The sequence below is a fragment of the Sphaeramia orbicularis genome, chromosome 21 (genome assembly GCF_902148855.1).
Source record: "Sphaeramia orbicularis chromosome 21, fSphaOr1.1, whole genome shotgun sequence".
In the NCBI taxonomy this organism is placed as follows: Eukaryota; Metazoa; Chordata; class Actinopteri; order Kurtiformes; family Apogonidae; genus Sphaeramia; species Sphaeramia orbicularis.
This window is the reverse complement of record NC_043977.1, coordinates 10,252,016-10,270,220: the sequence shown is the minus strand read 5'-3', so window position 1 is coordinate 10,270,220 and position 18,205 is coordinate 10,252,016. Positions and strand designations below refer to the sequence as shown.

The following is an 18,205-nucleotide window of genomic DNA, read 5'->3' as shown; positions in this document are numbered from 1 at the left end:
GCAGTGAAGACACTGACCCAGTACTGCACAGACCACACCTTTAAATACAGAGTCTACTGATGGAACAGGGGCCACGGGCCCGCGGCAGGTGGATGATGTATCTGATTACTGAGGGAGGGGTCCGCGGACACACCGAAGCGGACCAGACCTCTGCCTCTGCTTCCTCTGTGTGCATCAGGTGAGAGGAGGAGAGCCTCAGAGCTCGGGCAGAGGGAAGTGGGCGGGGCTTTGGAGGGAGGCGGGTTGTTCATGTTCAAACTTCTACTAAGTGCTGTGAGAAATGCCACATCGGTAGGTATAGCTTTAAGGAATGAGAAGTTGAAAATACATGCTCTACCATTTTTAAATACAAATTAAGGATATGTAATGATGGTTCATTTAAAATGTATTCCAGATGGATTAAGTGATTCAACAACCAGTAAAATGTTAAACCCAATCCGTCCCCTTAAAGTAGCGTGTCATTTTATTGTGCTAGAGGTTAGTTTGTGAATGGACATGAACAGGACTACAGTTTCTTTTACTGCTCCCTCATACATCATCAACCTGATTTGAATAAATTACCCTGAACTTTCGGGTGCGGTGGAAACGCAGTTACCAGGAACTTTTTTACCCCAAAAAGTTCCTGGTAAATAAGTTCCTGGTAATAAAGTTCCTGGGCCTTTTGGTGGGAAAGGGCCTATAGTCACAGATTATTCTTCATACATGGTTCATTATAAACAGAACAGTTGATACTTTTATTACCTCCGCCAGGAGGTATTGTGATTGCTTTGCATTGTGTGCATGCGTGTTTGTTTGATTGTTTGTTTGTTTGTTTGTTTGTTAGTGTAGCATGGCTCATTCAGTCACCATCATACAAGTATGAAGACACCAGACAAGACTGTAGTACTCACAGCTTTTAATGCCTTTAAACACCTTAAAACAGATCAGCGGAGGCATGTATTAGTGACACAACTCTGATAGGGCTCCCAGCACGCAGGCTGCTCAGCTCTAACTCGGAGGTACATTGTTATAAAAGCTTACGAATTTAACGATTCTGATTCCATTATCGATTTTGCTTATCGATCCGATTACTTATTGATTCTCTTATCGATTCTCATTGGGTGAGGGAATAAAAGAGAACAAACGGGTGTGTTTGCATTAACTGCCTTTTATATTTCCATCTCTGCACAGAAAATATAACATATACAGCAGTGGCGGCTGCTCGTCTATCAGACAGGGGAAGCTCATTGTCGGCTTACATCACAAAAAAAAAAAAAAAAAAAAAAGTTGTCAAGTTATTTAAGCATACATTCAGCCCTCCGTTCCTTTTTAAGAAAATGCTCAGTGATCTTATCGTACCAAGTAGGCATCTTTTCCAGGGACTTGACCAGTGTCCTCTCAATGTCCAGCAGAGCTGGGCTGCTTAGATTGCCTTGGCCCATTGTGTTGCGAGTGTAAGACTTCAGCCTTTTTAAACAAGAGATGCTCCTTTCACTCCGACCTAGCCGACAGTTTGATTGATTTAACTGTCTACAAAACGATATTAAACTCGAACAAGAAACGATTGAATTATGTAAGTGAAACAAGAAAACACTGAAATTGTTAAATTGAAAGAAGGAAGTACAATGAGTGTGTTTTATTTACAGTGCAGGAAATGAACAAGTAATTTCGTAGTGGTTTCTCTCTTGATTTCACAGCAGAATGCGCGACAGTATTAAATTGAACTGTGTCAGTGAAGGAGTAGATCTCAAACTAGCTGTCAATCAAACGGGATTCAGCCTTTCGACTGATCCTCCAATCAGCACGTGGGATTCTGGCGTCCAGCTCGGCCGAGCTCCGCCCACAGCTCCATTCACCCCCAGAAACGCCCGGCGTCCGGGGGCGGGACAACATCGTGGCATTTATCCAATTACCGTCCAGTTTTGAGGCAATGAAAAAAACTGTTTCACTCAGTCCCATTGAAGCCCAGAGACGCCCGGTGTCTACGGACAAATGCACTGAGCAGAGATCGACTGAGAAAACAGCGCAACGGGAATGTATGAGAAGTGAACAACATCAAGTCCGTTGATTTGTGATAAAGCTGATTCTGAACGAACTCGTCTTTGAGATGAACGTGTTCTAACACATTTGTAGTCAATAAAATGTCAACACAACCGAACATATTTAACCATTTAATTTTCATAATTTTAGGGGAAGCCGGGCTTCCCTTGCAGTCTATGAGAAATCACCACTGATATACAGTATGTACAAATAATAATAACAGATGACGCCGGGCCCTAATTGGGGGGGCGGGGTCGGTGGCATGCAGTGAAAGTGAAACTACAGACGCATTACTAATTCCTCTATTGCTGCATTTACGTGGAACCGGTTCGACTCAGCTTGTCTCCCGTTGTTGTGCACCTCATTTCCTTTCCTCTACCTTCGGAAACTTGTATTTGGATACGGCGTTTGTTGCCCGCACCGGAACCGGAACTGGGCCCTGCGTTCACTCTGCTGCCACATTCACTAGCGCTAAGTATCGTATCAAATACGTGACATCCCTGTAAATGAGTCACATGCTGTGGACAAATGTTTGAGGATATTGGAGGGATTCCACCCTTTTGAAGACATGGAAGCTTAGCAAGTGTTACAAGTAAGTGGACCTGGTGTCGTCTGTTTAGACCATTTCTGCCTCAACACCATGTTGGCTACATTCTGACCAAAATAATGAAGTATGCGTGCGTGTGACGTCATTGCGCATGTGCAACGATGGCGGAATCGATAAGCAGAATCATTAAGCAGGCAGACAAACGATTCCAAGGAATCAACCTACTGGGAGCTGGTTCTCAAAAAGAACCAGTTCTTGATTCCCATCCCTAATATTAGTACATTTAATTTTCAAGCAAACAAAACGACATAATGACAATAAAACCAGCATTAAAAGTACAGTACTATTTTATATATGATTTCATAAATAAAAGAAAAGAACATGTACAGACAATCCTTAAAACAGATCAGCAGAGGCATGTATTAGTGACACAACTCTTGACACAGCTCCCTATATGAGCAAAATGGGGGGAAACAGAAATAAAAACAACCCTTAATACAATTACATTACTATATTTTTACTTGTTATAAGTTTATTTTCGTATTTTTAACTCTCATTTAGAGCTAGCTTAACTTTAAAAACCGCTAGCTTAGCAAGTTAAACGTGACTCACCAGCATGCAGGCTGCTCAGTTCCAACTGAGGAGGAGAGAGAGAGCTGCGCACATGGAGGAGGGGGTGTGTCTCACTAATTACTACCCCCGCGCAACAAGTGAAAAGTGGAACCAAACAACCGATGGTTTGAAAATATTACAGAAAAATAAAATACGTGTCAAACTGAACTGTTTTGAGAATGTTCAAAAAATATATATTTATTATAAAATCATCTTGCTACATTAGCAAGATAACTCAAAAAGTTATGGACAGATTTTCAAGAAATTTTCAGGAAATGTTGATACTGGCACAAGGAAGAAATTAATAAATTTTGGTGGTGATCGGGGGTGGGGGGCAGGGCTTCCCTGCCCGATCACCACTAAAATTTAATCATGTCTTCCTTGTGCCATTATCAACATTTCCACAGAAGTTTTGTCAGCATGAAGAACCAGCTTTATTGAACCAGGCCTTCATCCTGGATTTCGGTTGCATTGTATATGGAGCAATAGATATATTGTTTTTGTTTGTTGTTTAAAGTAATTAATGAGCAAATAAACTACTGCTACTACAATTCATGAACAGAAAAAAACAGGAACTAAACTGGAGCCTTGAGGGAAACCCAGAGAGATCTCCAAGAAACCTGATCCTGTCCACCTGCAGAAATACACTGGATTGAGTCAGTAAAGACATGACCTTAACTATAACCCTCACATTCATTTTGATCTTGTCATCTGTCACATGAAGAACAAGACCAATTTTGTCCCAAAAATATATGAGCATTTTTTAAGCCATGATTTTACCAAACACTGGTAATTGTACTTTTTTATCCAGTTTTCAAGTTTCAACATTTTGGTCAAAAATGGTCAAAATGAACCTTTTTATCCAGTTTTTAGCCTTTATTTTACCACACACTTTAAAATCTTCTTACAGTTCTATTATTTTATGCAGTTGTCACATCTTGAACAATTTGGTAAAAAAAAAAAAAAAAAAAATCATCTTTATAATGTTCATAGTTTTTTAACCTCAGACCTTAACCTTAAGATACTGGTTTTACATCCAGTTTTAAAGGCTATAACACTTTTACATGCTAGTCTTTAACAGTTATTAGTTTCACATGATAGTATTTAGTTCTTAGTCTTGTCTCATGAAGCTGCAAGTTTATGTGTAAGCTCCTCAAGAAATCAGTCCAGCTATGGTTGAAGGAGCTGTTTAATCCTCAGGTGCAGAATGAGATCCGGTGGAGGAGGTGGAGGCTGATGCAGTGTCTTCCATCCAGGAGACAGTGTGGATCCATGAGTCAGAGTGGAGGAGGAGCCAGCAACTCCACCAACATCACCAATGCCACCAACACCATCAACGCTGCTAATTCCACCAACGCCAGAAACTCCACCAGTGCCACCAACTCCACCATCACCAACGCTACCAACTCCCCCAATGCCGCCAACACCACTCTGCTACTGAAGACACAAACTGAACCTCATTTCTGGCATTAAGCTTAAGAACAGACTGTTGGAAAAACATATTATTCACTTTCTGTTTGTGTCAAATAAACTTCATGAGTTGTATCTGTAGTTTAACACCAGAAATAAAGATGACCAGATGTTTGACTTCATACAGTAAATGTAACGTAAGTGAATCTGAAAAACAGTAATCATTTTTGAATCAAAGAATTCAAAATGCCAGTACTTTCATTTGACAATTTTTGTTTCTTGTCATTGTCTTGAAGGTTTATTTTAATGTCTTATTTATGTGACTTGCAGTTCTCTAATAACCTAGTCCAGATTTAAATAGTCTAGTACCAATGATTTTAAATCTACACATTAGACCTGGTGTAATGTGGTCCAGATGTGAAAAAACAGGAAACCTTTCTGTATTTGCAAATATAATAAAGGTTTTGTACATTTCACACCCACTAAGTCTTTAGCTCAACACTCTTAGAGCATTCACAGGTGGAAGGAAGAAAAGAAGTTGATTAGTCTCTGCAACTTCAGTTTCCATCACTTTCTCTTTAACTTCGACTCTTGACGTTGACGTCGGCATCAGCGTCGTCTTCAGTTCTGCAGTGTTTCAGTATCTGCTGCAGTCGATGTGTTTCTGTTGTTATGTTTTCTTGCTGCTAATCTGTCCGGGACAAACAGGAAGTGAATTGATGCTTTCAGTTGGATCCAGACCAGCTGAGTCAGGACCTGATGACCGCTGTCACCCATTTATACACAAATGAACCAACAAGATGTTGAACAACCAGTGTTGTTCACCTGTTGGCTGAATATCTGAGTTACAGGATGAAAAGAAGTTTGTGTTCTTCTTGATTACTTAGGGTTCTCTTTTATGAAATCCACCATTAAGTGACGGTCAGATCACAGAATGTCTTTATATGGCTTTATTCTTCAATATTCTTGGTTGTTACATTGGATGAAACATAGGACGAGTGATGAGTGGTTTCTACAATAACATAAAACAACAATCACTAACAGAGGTCTGATACACAATGTTATGCTGAAGTCTATATGGGCATCTGCTGTACACATGGAAAGTTACTACAGTCTACCCTCGTTATACCGCCAACTTCCGTTCACGGCCAAATTGGCGGTATAGCGAAAATGGCGTTACAACGGGTTGCGTCCATAATGTGCATGTCTTTACTATATGATGTCTATGCTGCCTCCGTTAACCCGTTCTAATTACGTTTCTAAATAAATCTTGATTCTGTTATGTTGTAAGGCAGGGATCGGCAACCTTTAACACTCAAAGAGCCATTTCGACCCGGTTTCCACGGAAAAGACAACACTGGGAGCCGCACCTCGGAGGTGCCACGGCGGCGCACCTCGGAGGTGCCGCGCCGCTGGCGGTATAACGGTCGGGAAATCAATGGTATAAGTGTTGTTTGTGCATGGAACTGGGCTGGCGGATGGCGATAAGCGGAAATGGCGGTATAACGGCAGGCGGTTTAACGAGAGTAGACTGTACTATAATTATAACATCATCATAACGTTGTACTTGACAGATACACATACATCCAAACACTTACACTCTATATATTACATTGGTCTAGCACTAACTTTGTCACCTCATAGCTGTATGCTAACATCAGCAACTTAACAGACTTAGTATATAAGTTATGCACAGCAGGTAGAACTATCATTAAGGTAACTCATTATTAAATACAAATAAATATATATTCCACACATTATATGAGAACAAAGGACTTACAGTCAATGGATGCACTCTTGAAATTGTGAAAACACTGGAACAAGCAAAACCATCTGTGAACAGTTATGCTTCTAAGCCTGAACTATTCAGGACTTGCAGCTGACGTCACTGGTCATGTGATTGTTGTTTACACCGCCATATTGGTAGGCACGTTATCTGGATCCAGAAAGTCAGAACTGTTGCCTTATATCATGTTTTTCTTTGGACTCGTGTTTGCGTGTTTTGTTATTTGCGAGTATGTCTGCTTGTCATAAAGGCACCATAGATGAGTTTCAATGGTTACTAACAACAGTGATGCATGCGCAACTTGGAGGGAAAAACACGAGTACCAGCTACCAGCCGGCTCACATCAGCTGTACACCTCCAGGCTCTCCCCCGGAACTCATGAACGAGCCAATATGTTAGCTCTAAAACGGTCCATTAACTGTCTCTGTCCAAAAGCCAATCCCATCTTCTCTTTCACTGCCGCATAATTTGACTTGAGCGCATCGGGAAGGCTGTCCCATAGTAGAAAAGCAGACTTGCACAGACGGGTGGGGAGTATTGTCACCAGCTCCCCACTGAACTCACCAGTGTCACCCGCTGTAGCTCTGACTGCCACTTCCAGCTGAGGAAACTCTGGCTGCCATCGCCAGCAAAGGGAGCAGGTAGATCCACAATCACTCTGTCTCTATAGGGTGATAGGTCAGGGGAAGCCCTCCTGGTAGGTTTAAAGGGGTCTTCATCACCGTACCACATGATGACAATTCTTTTTTTCCACGCTGCTAAGCGCAACAGGCACACAGGCTAACTATACTGAGAAGCTACGGTAACCACGGTAATAACTATAAACAGCGATCGGCAGAACAGAACCACCGCTGCCACCAATGGAACCGAGCGGTCTGTATGCCTAACTTATACTTGGTGAAAGCTAAGGAATAAACGGCACACAGGAGTTTAGCAGGTCCATCATTTAACACACTACGAACTCGGTGTGACTTCCGCCTCCTAGACTTAATGTATGCATACGTCACATGAAACTCATCTATTGCAACCAATCGCAACACATGTGGTTACCATGATCACACTGCTTAAAGCTTTATGTTATTGTAGATCTACACAGGAGAAAGATAAATATCACCAACAATGGGCAATTGTACGATCCAAGGAAAGCTTGCCTGCCAGTATGGCATCATAAACAGAAAACCATGTGATCATGTGACATATGTGCAAAACCTGAACAGCGGCGTGAACTGGCTGTGCAGTGTGGATCGAACCAATCATGGGGGACCTGGAACAGTCCATTCATAGCAAGGGTGGTACAGTCCAAGTTCAATTGACCTTTTCAACACAGGAAGTCATTTTATATCATGTCCATCAGATGAAGAAATTCACTAAACAAATGCAACAGCCTCACTCTTTCTGAAAAATCAAAACCAGCACCACTTGTACCACAGCACCATCAGTAAAACCCTTAAACTAAAAACCTTCAAAGCTTCTGTTTATTGAACTAAACATATTTTACATGTGTTGGTTCATTTCTATGACAAGATGTGTCTCCATTATGTCTAAAATTCAACATCTCACAAACAGTTTGACAGAATGTCGCAAAACTTGGATCCAAGGATGAACTGAAGAAATTTTGGTGGCAGAAGGTCAAAGGTCACGCTTGTTGCATCACTTAAAAACACTATTTAATGGTATTGAGTGAGAGAGTGAGATAAACTGGTGGTGAAAGAAGGATAATGAATCCATGTGACTAGATTTACTGCTGCTGATTCATGACAAACGGCTCTACTGTCGTTGTCGTTAACGAGTCTCACTGACATAACGAATTCTGCGTAATTTACACTTTTAGTTTAATTCAGGTTCTGCCCTGGACTTCGGTGTGTTCACTTTCTCAGATCGCCTGAACATCCTTCATTCACAGCTCTGGCTCTACTTGCTGCTCCTGTGTTTCCATGGCGATTCCCTTTGACCTCCTCCTCCTCCACCACAGTAGCACCACCAGCAGACCGGCAGTGAGCGCCACACTGGCAGGAACTGAGATGATGGGGATCTTGTGAGAGCGGGAGAACTCCGCCCTCCAGCTCACCTGCAGCCGGTTGTCCAGGCTCAGGTGAGACGCCACACAGGTGTAGTTGTGTTTCAGCTTCAGCTCTTCAACGCTGACCGTCAGAGTCTTCCTCACTTGGTACAGACCGTTACCATTGGGCAGCACAGCACCACCCGTCAGCTGCTCCTCATCTATCGCTCGGCCGTTCCGCAGAAGTGTCAGGTTGATGTGGCGGGGGTAAAAGTCTGTAGCCAGGCAGGTGAGCTGAGCCCCGCCCACCACCTGCTTCATGAGGAAGTGAACATGAGGTCGAACCCGACGCATCACAAGGCGTTTTTCTCGATTCAACAGGATCTTCAGAGTCTGTGCACAGGCCGGCAGGTAGATGTTAGAGTACAGTGTCTGGATGAATGCCCACTCCATGTCGTCCCAGTGGATCACCCAGTTCGGTCGTCTGAACAGAGCGAAGTGCGTCATATTGAACATCACACCGTCGACGTCCTGGCCGTTGACGGCGTTGTTCATGATGAGCACCGGTTGCCCATCCATCACCTCGCAGCCTGCCAGCCTCTGCAGGACATGAACTCCTGTCGTCAAGTTAAGGTGGAGTTTGGCCAGGTTCATCCTCTTCCTCATGCTTTTCCACATGTCCCGCAGAACAAACACTTTGTCCTGCAACAGGTCCACTTCCACCTCGGTGGCAGCGGTCCTCCTTATCCCATCCACTTCTGAGTCAAAGTAGGCTACCTGGATGTCGTCCAGCATTAGGACCACCGTGAACTCTGGGAACATGGTGGACCCAGAGATGTAGGAGGCCAACGCCCACAGGGAGTGTCTACCTGAGGCTGTGAGAAGAAAAACATTTTGATCAAACATCCCTGGGATATGAAGCCCCCTAGTGGCTGACAAAAAATAAAAATAAAAGCTCAAGAAATTTGTGTTTCAAGAAAACCCAAAACACCTGACCCAAAGATAATTTTGGTCCAGTGTTTAGTTCGATGACTTTGTGTTCACTTCTCCCATTGGACGGAATGAGACAGGATCTGCAGGTAGGGGCGGGGCATGGAGAGACCATGTGACACTGAAACAGGAAATTACTGTCTTCTACACTGTCGTGTTCATGGATGTATTATTAGAATACCCTCAGTATGAATGTGTACAAATGCAGACAGACGTCTATGAGCCATTTCACCAGGACTTTAATAAACAGTGGGTTTGTTAAATAATCTGAGGTCATCCTCTGACCTGGACTACAAACACAGACTCTACATACTACAGTACCCATGAATCTAAGAGGCTTTAAACTGAGTAAAACAGGTGAAACTGAAGCTCTGATTGGACATTACTGAAATGCTTCCTGGACATAGTAGTCTGTCATAGTTCCAACAAAACAGAAATAAAGTGTTCTGGAAATAAAACTCAAACCCTTTAATACCGGGGTGTCAAACTCATTTTGGTTCATATTCAGCCCAATTTGATCTCCAGTGGGCCGGACCAATCAAATAATAGCATAATAACCTATAAATAATGACAACTCCAAATTTTTTAGTGCAAAAAAATAAGATTAGATGATGAAACTATTTCTATCCAAAACAAAAAAGACGTGAACAACTGGGAAAAAACTGAAATTTCTGAAGAAAAACAAGTGCAATTTTATCAATATTCTGTCTCAACTTATGACTCTACATGTACATTACAGATCAGATCTACCAAGGCACAAAACAGGCAGAATATTGTCAAAATTGCACTTATTTTTCTTTAGACATTCCAGGTTGTTCATTTTCAGGTTATTGACATTTTATTATTAAAGGATATCAGAATGTAATGTTATTTGCAAAAAATCAAAGAGAAAAAAATTGGTGTTGTCATTCTTTAGAGGCATAATATCATTTTATTTTTCTCACATTAAACTAAGAAGAAAATTAGGAGTCACTATTTCTAGGTTATTATGCTGTTATTTTTGAGTTTGATGCCCTTGACTGTTAATATCTTAAGGGTAATTTTTGCATTTTGCACTTTCTAAATTCATCTCATGGGCCAGATTGGAACCTTTGGCGGGACGGTTTTGGTCCCCGGGCCGCATGTTTGACACCTGTGCTTTAATAGAAGTAAATCACTAACTAAAAGGAAGTAAATAAACAAACTAAACTAAAGTTAACAAACAAACTGAAGTCAACACATTACTAACGTAAACTTGGCAGTAGGAGGTATAAATACACAACAGGAGGTGTCCTTGTCATGGGCTGTGAATATGGAGGCTCCTCCCCCTCTGTGGGCGGAGCGATTGAGGAAGAATTACTTAAAATGTCCCTCCTTCAGCAAAAGCGTATTTCCCACTATTTGCGTTTGAGCACTTTGTAGACGGTCCCTAAACGTCTGTGCATAACGGTCCTGTTGACGAAAGCAAATACTTTGTGATGTAACGAAATGCGGGTGAAATTTCTGCTGAAATGATGTTGTAGTATGCTGCCAGCATAACCAAGATCACAACAGGGTAACATATGTGCTTTGTGGTCCTTTTGTTTGTTCGCTATTAACGGACAAAGTCTGAATCTGCCAATCTACTGCCAACCTGACCTTAGTAAACACAGTTTAGCCTCGTTCATGACTGTTTCAGTTCAGTTAAAGATGACAAACGGTCGGTGTTTACCTGAGCTGATCACATGACCACACAGCAGAGACACACACATCAGCTGGATCACCAACATATTGATCTGATCGGCTGCTGATCGGTAATCTGTCCGTCTGCTTCTGTCTGCCTCTTTACTTTCGCTTTGACTTGATGTAGCACATAAGAGCAGATTAAAGAACTTTGAACAGACCAGCCACAACTGGGAACAGTGTTTAATAACAGAGGAGTCCAGTTTCACATGAAGGTTTCAGGTCATTTCCTGAACAAAATGTGTGTGAACACGAAGGCGGAAGTGTGTAAATAACACTAGTACTGATACACATGATAAGAAAGATGCTTATGAGAGAAGAGAAAAAGGCAGTGAGTTGGATTTCACCGTAGAAAGGATTATTAGTGTAGTAGTAGTAGTAGTAGTAGTAGTAGTAGTAGTAGAAGTAGAAGGTTGTAGTAGTAGTAATACTGGCAGTGCCATCTTGAGAAGAGACTCTGTTCTGTTCTATGCTATCCTGTTTGGTTCTGTTCTATGTGGTTCTATTCTGTTGTTCCGTTCTCTTCTGTTCGGTTCTGTGGTTTTCGGTTTTGTTTTCTTCTCTTCTGTTCAGTTCTGTTGTCCGGAGGGGAACTGATTCCCACTGAACCAGGTGAGAACAGACTGAAGCAGGTCAGGATCAGGACTGACTCTGGTCAAGTCCTGTTTTACCTGAACAGCTGGAAGGGGGCGTGGTCTCCTTGTAGCTCCATGGGTTCTGGATCAGGTCTGGAACTTAAAGGTTATGAGTTCAATTCCCACCTGTTCTGTAGTGATTAGTTGAATAGATACATATTTAATACTGTATAAACAACCTGAGTTTACTGTTCAGGTTAGTGTGAATGTTTCAAACACCTCAGGATGGTCATTTTAAATGGTTTGAAACACTTTTTTAGAAGATTTTGCAAAATTTTTTGTAAAGATGCACTATAGGCACATATTATAGATCTGTGCAACGATTGACCACCAGGGGGTGCCAATGAATGGTTAAGTAAATGTTTGAAACTCCTCTGGACGGTCAGTTTTAATGGTCTGAAACACAAAAAGGAATTTACAGGTGTTTTAAATATTTATTTCAATATCCATCAGCACTTCAGTCATTTGAAGAATCTCAAGTATCTGAGTCAAATCCAGATGCAGACTTTCAGTTTAGGTGTGTATTATAGTCAGAATATTCTTCATACATGGTTCATTATAAACAGAACAGTCGATACTTTAACTACTAATAGAAACAGAACAGGACAAAGACTAGAGATGAAGAAAGGTTTATTTGAAATGACAGGACTCTCGTAGAAAACATGATCCGATACAAGGTAACTGGTCAGTCAGGGTCACATGGGGTCAGTTTGTTTGTCCAGCAGTGGTTGTTCTCCACGGTGACTTCTATATCCACCGTATGGTTCACATGTTAAGGCCACTCCTCTGCTTTAAGGCGTTGCAGCAGCGCTCAGTAAACGTGCTTTCCTTAAATTCCGTACTTCTGCTTCAGCTCCTCCACCAGGCTGACGTACTCGTTCATGGCGTCGTCTTTGCTCTTTCCTGAAGGAACAAGAACCAACATTTCATCAAACGTCTGCATCCGTTGACACTGAGCAGCTCAATGTAGCAGAAGTAAATCCATGTAATGTGAAGTGAATTCCTTTGAGTAACTTTAGAAATTTTACCAAGTTTGAGTCACTCATCTTTATACTGGAACATTTATAAACCTACTGGATAAATGGACATAAACCACTATGTTTAATAACACTATCATATACAACTAGTGTGTTGACCAGTGGGGATCCACTGGTTCTAGATCTGGTAGTTTTTCTGCTGTTGTGTATTTGTGCATGCTGTACCACATTTGTCCAGCAGTCACCACCAAAGCGTTCTGACCATAGCAGTGTGACTGTAAGGCTATTGTATTCCAAAATTACAACTATCTCCCAAAATATTGGTCCTATCAACTTGCCGTTTTTACAACTGTCTTCCTTGACCAAAAATACATTAGTATGCAAAACTGCAGCAGTCAGCTCTTTCTGGATTTTTTTCCCCTCAGACACACACACACACACACACACACAGGCCACTTAGCTTTTATTATATAGATGAAAACAGCACTTTGATCATTTGCTTTTCATCTTATTAAAGTATGTAAGATTTAGCACATTGAATCCTTTATTTAAAAAAGACTGTAGACCAGTGTAACAGAACAACACTGTCATCTAGTGGTGACACTTTAAACAGCACAAAATGAAGTGGAATGAACTTGCATGGAAATTATTTTAAAAAAAAAAAAGGTTATTTGGAAAACGCAGAATACAGATACAGCAGCGTTATTTAAGTTTCCCCGAGGTGCTTTGGGTATTTTTAAATAATGAGACAAATAACTTTTCAATTTCAATTCTTAAAATTAACACATACCTTTCTGCTTCTCCCAGGCGTCCCATTTGGCTTTACCGGTGAAGTCCAACATCCCTGGACGAGCTGCAGAGAGAGGACACCGGACATCAGCATTGTCCAATCAGATGATGGAAAATGTCTCTCACTGACCCTGTTTCCATCCACACTAATACTTTGATCAGTATCTGATTAGTGGAGGTATCACATTATTATTGATCATAAATCTGTTTCATTAAATTAAGAATGGGATCCCTCAGGGCACCATCTTAGGCCCCATCATTTAATATGTTTACATTAATGTATTTTCAGATGTAGGTCTACAGATGTACACTGATGAAACTGACCCCATTTACATCCACACTAATACTCTGATCAGTATCTGATTATTATTGATCGTGTAAACAGTCTAATCTGATCTGTTTTCTCAGATAACAGCAGTAATCTGATTACAATAAATCAGATTAACACACCTGGATTTGTCCCCAATACTCCCATGTCTTCATGCATGTATGCAGGTTCATCTGATTTATTTAGTTCTGTTACATCTGAACATGTGGAAAAACTATTAAATCACAGAAACAGAAGTGACATAGAAGAAAATAACAGGAAGTTCGATTCTATGTCACTACGTACATTCAAACTCTGAAATAAATCCAATAATGGACTGAAACGTCTAAACCAGAGTTTATGGATTATCCTACTTCTGAAGTGACTGTAAACACATCACATCTGATTATTACAATTATCTGATTATTAACAGTTATTGGATTAATAACAGTTATTTTATATGGACGTGGTGTGTTGTTGTGTGTTATTGTGTGTGTGTCCTACCTGTGTTGACGTCTCCTACTGTCGCCTGTTTGAACAGAGAGTAAACCTTCAGCATCTCCTCGTCTGTCGGCTTTGCCTTCAGCTGTTTCACTTCAGCCGCGGCCGCATCAAACTTCGCCTGAGGACCAAAGGTCAAAGGTCAGAGGTGGGTTTGTCACAGCAGCTGAATAATACAGTAGGATATTTAAAAAAAGATAAAACATCAATGAGCACAAAAATAAAACTATAAAAATGAACTATAAAATTATACTAACTATATACATAGAACTATGACCATAATAAAATACAGTATCAAATATGGGACTAAATATAAAATACTAGGTAAGAAATGTGCACAAATACAAGGGTCAAGTGCAAAAAGTGGGTTTTCGTGAACGCTGAAGAAACCTGATATTATTAATGATTAAGACACAACAAGAAGAAAACAGTAAAAAAGATGAAAGTGGTGCAACACACAAAAAAACAAGACAAAAAACTATGAAAAGGAACTAAGGAACTTTTCATAATCAACAGATATTCATTCATTCACTGAACATGTCAATACAAGTCCATTTAATTCCTCACTAATAACTTTCTGGAAGAAAACTGAACATATTTGGCAAATTTGAGAAGCGAGCCTGTCATTTTACCTAAAAAAAAAAAAAAAAAAAAAAAAAAATCAATTAAACCAACTGATAAATGAAATAGTTGCACATATAGCTGGGTGATCAGGCTAAAGATGTCATCATTAGGGATGCACTGATATGTTTGATGAAATTCAATGTTTGTTTACATTACAAACATGACATTTAAGGGGTTAAGAATATGTCAGTTATCGAGTATTTGGTATTTTTGTTTATGCCTCAAGTTGATGAAATAAAAATATATATAAAAAAGTAAAAATAAACAAACTGTATGAAAAACATTCTGACATTAGTACCCCACTGTGCATATTATACGCTTTAGTCTGATTTAGAAGGACCTCGATGATACCAGAGGGATAAATTGTGTCACATGTTGTATTTGAGTTAATTACTGAACTTTTAAAGGCGTCTGTGATCACTGTTAAACTCCGTCCCCTCCTTCTGAAAACACAGAGCTTTGGCTGCATTGACCTTTGACCTCAGATAACCCTTCAGTACTGAAACACAATCAGCCCATTGATTCAGCTGAGGCTGAACCCGCTGGGCTTTAGGAGTCCATTCAGATCCAACTGGGCCAAAGGCGACGGTGGCGACTGATGAAACACTGAACGGATCCAAGACGCCACCGCTCACAGGCCGGTCTCAAATAAAACACAGAACTGATCCTCCAGGACTGAAACTACACAACACATACAACACACAGCTGAAGGTCACTTTAATCAGACATTTGCCTCAGATTTACTGATCAGAACGGTTATTTCTACCTCAGTTTGGATGTTTTCATATATTAGAGATAAAGCATGGACTCCTAACCCTCTGGTATGAGACCGGTCCTTCTAATCAGCTACAGTGTATAATCTGCACCTTAGTGATGTCAAAATGGTCCTATTTACTGAAAAAACACTGACTGCATCATCAGGCTGAGTATTATTTTCTAAACCAGTTCAACCAACTCAGCCGTTAATGTTAACCTGCAGATGTCATATGAAGAAACAGACGCCTGCAGATGGTGGCAATCACAGATCAGGAGTAAAGGTCGTGTTACACGCCACACCTTCATGACTGGAGGTCAAAGGTCAAAATGAGATCTGTTTATCACAAACTGGACTGAACTTTACCTTTATCATCGATACTTGAATGAGACATGTGACCCAGCATTCAGCCGCATAGAAGGACAAGTACTAGTACTCACTATGAAAAATACTCCAATACAAGAACAAACTAAATCAAACCATAAAATCACAAACACATGCACGATACTGACAATATTTACTCTCCACATACAGATTTTAACAGATTCAACTGTAGAAGTACTGACCAGATTTGAGGTACTTGAACTCACTTTTATTCTTCTATTCCTTCTACACATCGCCTCAGGGGTAAATACTGAGCTTTACTTTCTACAGGCGTTCATCTCCTTCCCGTCCACTGAAAACCACAAATCTATGAGTTTCATTTCACATGATCTTCCTCAGTTAACTTTTTATAATTCTGGATTCACTAGAAAACACATCATCACAAAGGAAAAAAAAAAGAAGAATAAATTAAACACAGAATAGACTTTCAACAGAAAAAAAAACAATCCAACACAATGAAAATATGAAAAGTTTTTAAGTAAAATAAACTGTAAACATAAGGAAAACCTTTAAGGCTAAAAAAGACAAAAACAAAGTAAAAGATGAAAGAGGATAAAAGACTAAGAAAAGACGTAAAGGCTGTAATATGTCGTAATACTCCGAGGACTGTAATATGTCGTAATACTCTGAGGGCTGTACTTTTCACTTTTACTCAAGTAAATATAATGAAACTACTTTTAACAGGTTTTTAATCATTCATGTATAAAACATTAGAGCTAAAAACACAGCTGTAAAATTAGTCAAAATCATACATATAAGAATAAAAACCCTGACTGATTATCAGAGTTTCACTGATAATGCTCCACGAGTAAAAAAAAAATACTGCGTTAAAGTCGCACTTGTCAAAATATAAGTATTTTACAGTGAAGTACTTAAAGTATATTTTATTGAATGAACGATCACTTCTTGTGTTGCGTTCAAATGTGACCTGGGAGCGTGGGAAAGCTGAGGACCAACATGTCACGAACACCAATAAAACGATTCAAGCACCGACATAATGTTACCGAGCTGATAAATAAGTCATTTAACTCACCACTAACTCAGTACAATCATTTATTTAGATGCATTTTAGTGTCGGTTGATCTTTATTCATGAACCGTGTGCTGACTTCACAGACTCCACCGAGGCTCCGTTAGCTAAAACCTGCACCGACTAACGGGCAGCTCTCTGAACATGTTACCGGGACAAACGGCGGAATAAACACCCGTTCCGCGATGCCTGCCCGCTTCGTACCCACCTGGAGATCAGCCATCTTCGGTTACGGGTCGGAGAAGAGGAGCAGGTTCCACACACGGACGAACAGATGATGGCGAAGGGAGGGAGAGGTCGGACCGGGGCTGCGCACACGATACTACCGCTACACAAGACCCGCCTCCTGACGCGCCCAACTGACCCAGGCTATTGGATAGATTTATAACTGACAACAAATCACGGTCATTTATTGGGTGGCGTGAAGCATTTTAGCCAATCACGGCTGGAGATCTAACAAACATGACGCTTCTTTTATGAACCAAGAACAAAAAAAAAAGTGTAGACTGTTCTAGGTTGACAGATCTGTAGATTTAGATTTTTTGTATTAATGTGTAACTTCTTAAAAACTGACTAAACTTCAGCTGAATTCTCTAAAATAAAAATCTATACAAATATATGAAATAATACTACAATTTTTAAATTCAATGTGATTTTCTTTCGTACATTAAACGTGTTTAGTATATTATTCTGTCCATCACCTTCATTTATTGATTTTATTTTTACTGAGTATTTTCTAAAACTACAATTAGTAGTATTGCATGGTTACTTGTTCATACCTGACTTGATATATATGTATGTATGTATGTATATTATTATTATTATTTATTATTATTATTATTGATCATTTTCTTGAATAAATCACTGTTGACAGTGGTTGAGTTTGGACACAAACTGTACATCACATTAGTATAATTCCCACGTTTAAGACATAAGTTTCACATAAACAATAAAAACTTCCAGATGAAAATATAAAGGTTTAAAAAAGTGAAATAGAAAATTACTTGGGAGGTTGTTTATTGAGAATGTTTACTTTGAAGTAAAACTAAACTACTTATTATAGGTTTTAACCCCAAACTGAAGGTTTTCTTATTAACCCTATAGTGAGGGTTACTGGTCTGTACTCACACCTAATGGAAAA

At 40.1% G+C, this 18,205-nt stretch overlaps 3 protein-coding genes across 3 annotated transcripts in view; all 3 read right to left on the bottom strand.

The window, feature by feature from the left end:
* Positions 1-7,261: 7,261 nt before the first annotated feature.
* Positions 7,262-11,238, bottom strand: LOC115412514 (hereditary hemochromatosis protein homolog). Its single transcript, XM_030125076.1, has 2 exons — positions 11,054-11,238; positions 7,262-9,248 (listed from the first exon to the last, which is right to left on the bottom strand). The coding sequence occupies exons 1-2, from the start codon at positions 11,109-11,111 to the stop codon at positions 8,272-8,274; spliced, it is 1,035 nt and encodes a 344-aa protein (XP_029980936.1). The 5' UTR covers positions 11,112-11,238; the 3' UTR covers positions 7,262-8,271.
* A 1,074-nt stretch (positions 11,239-12,312) lies between these two features.
* On the bottom strand, positions 12,313-17,412 carry dbi (diazepam binding inhibitor (GABA receptor modulator, acyl-CoA binding protein)). The gene is made up of 4 exons (XM_030125087.1): positions 17,273-17,412; positions 14,277-14,394; positions 13,467-13,529; positions 12,313-12,602 (listed from the first exon to the last, which is right to left on the bottom strand). The coding sequence occupies exons 1-4, from the start codon at positions 17,285-17,287 to the stop codon at positions 12,529-12,531; spliced, it is 270 nt and encodes an 89-aa protein (XP_029980947.1). The 5' UTR covers positions 17,288-17,412; the 3' UTR covers positions 12,313-12,528.
* The window catches only part of c21h2orf76 (chromosome 21 C2orf76 homolog), an 8,777-nt gene continuing 5,937 nt past the window's right edge, over positions 15,366-18,205 (bottom strand). The window contains exon 6 of the mRNA XM_030125086.1: positions 15,366-15,377. The gene's annotated coding sequence lies outside the window, so the exon portion shown is untranslated. The remainder of the gene's footprint in view (positions 15,378-18,205) is intronic.

Coding starts and splice junctions, on each gene's coding strand:
- dbi (XM_030125087.1), bottom strand. Junction 13,530..14,276: donor AGTAGGAGACGTCAACACAG/GTAGGACACACA, acceptor CTCTCTCTGCAG/CTCGTCCAGGGATGTTGGAC. Junction 12,603..13,466: donor CGCCTGGGAGAAGCAGAAAG/GTATGTGTTAAT, acceptor TTGTTCCTTCAG/GAAAGAGCAAAGACGACGCC.
- LOC115412514 (XM_030125076.1), bottom strand. CDS start 11,111: ATGTTGGTGATCCAGCTGATGTGTGTGTCTCTGCTGTGTGGTCATGTG. Junction 9,249..11,053: donor TGGTCATGTGATCAGCTCAG/GTAAACACCGAC, acceptor TTCTTCTCACAG/CCTCAGGTAGACACTCCCTG.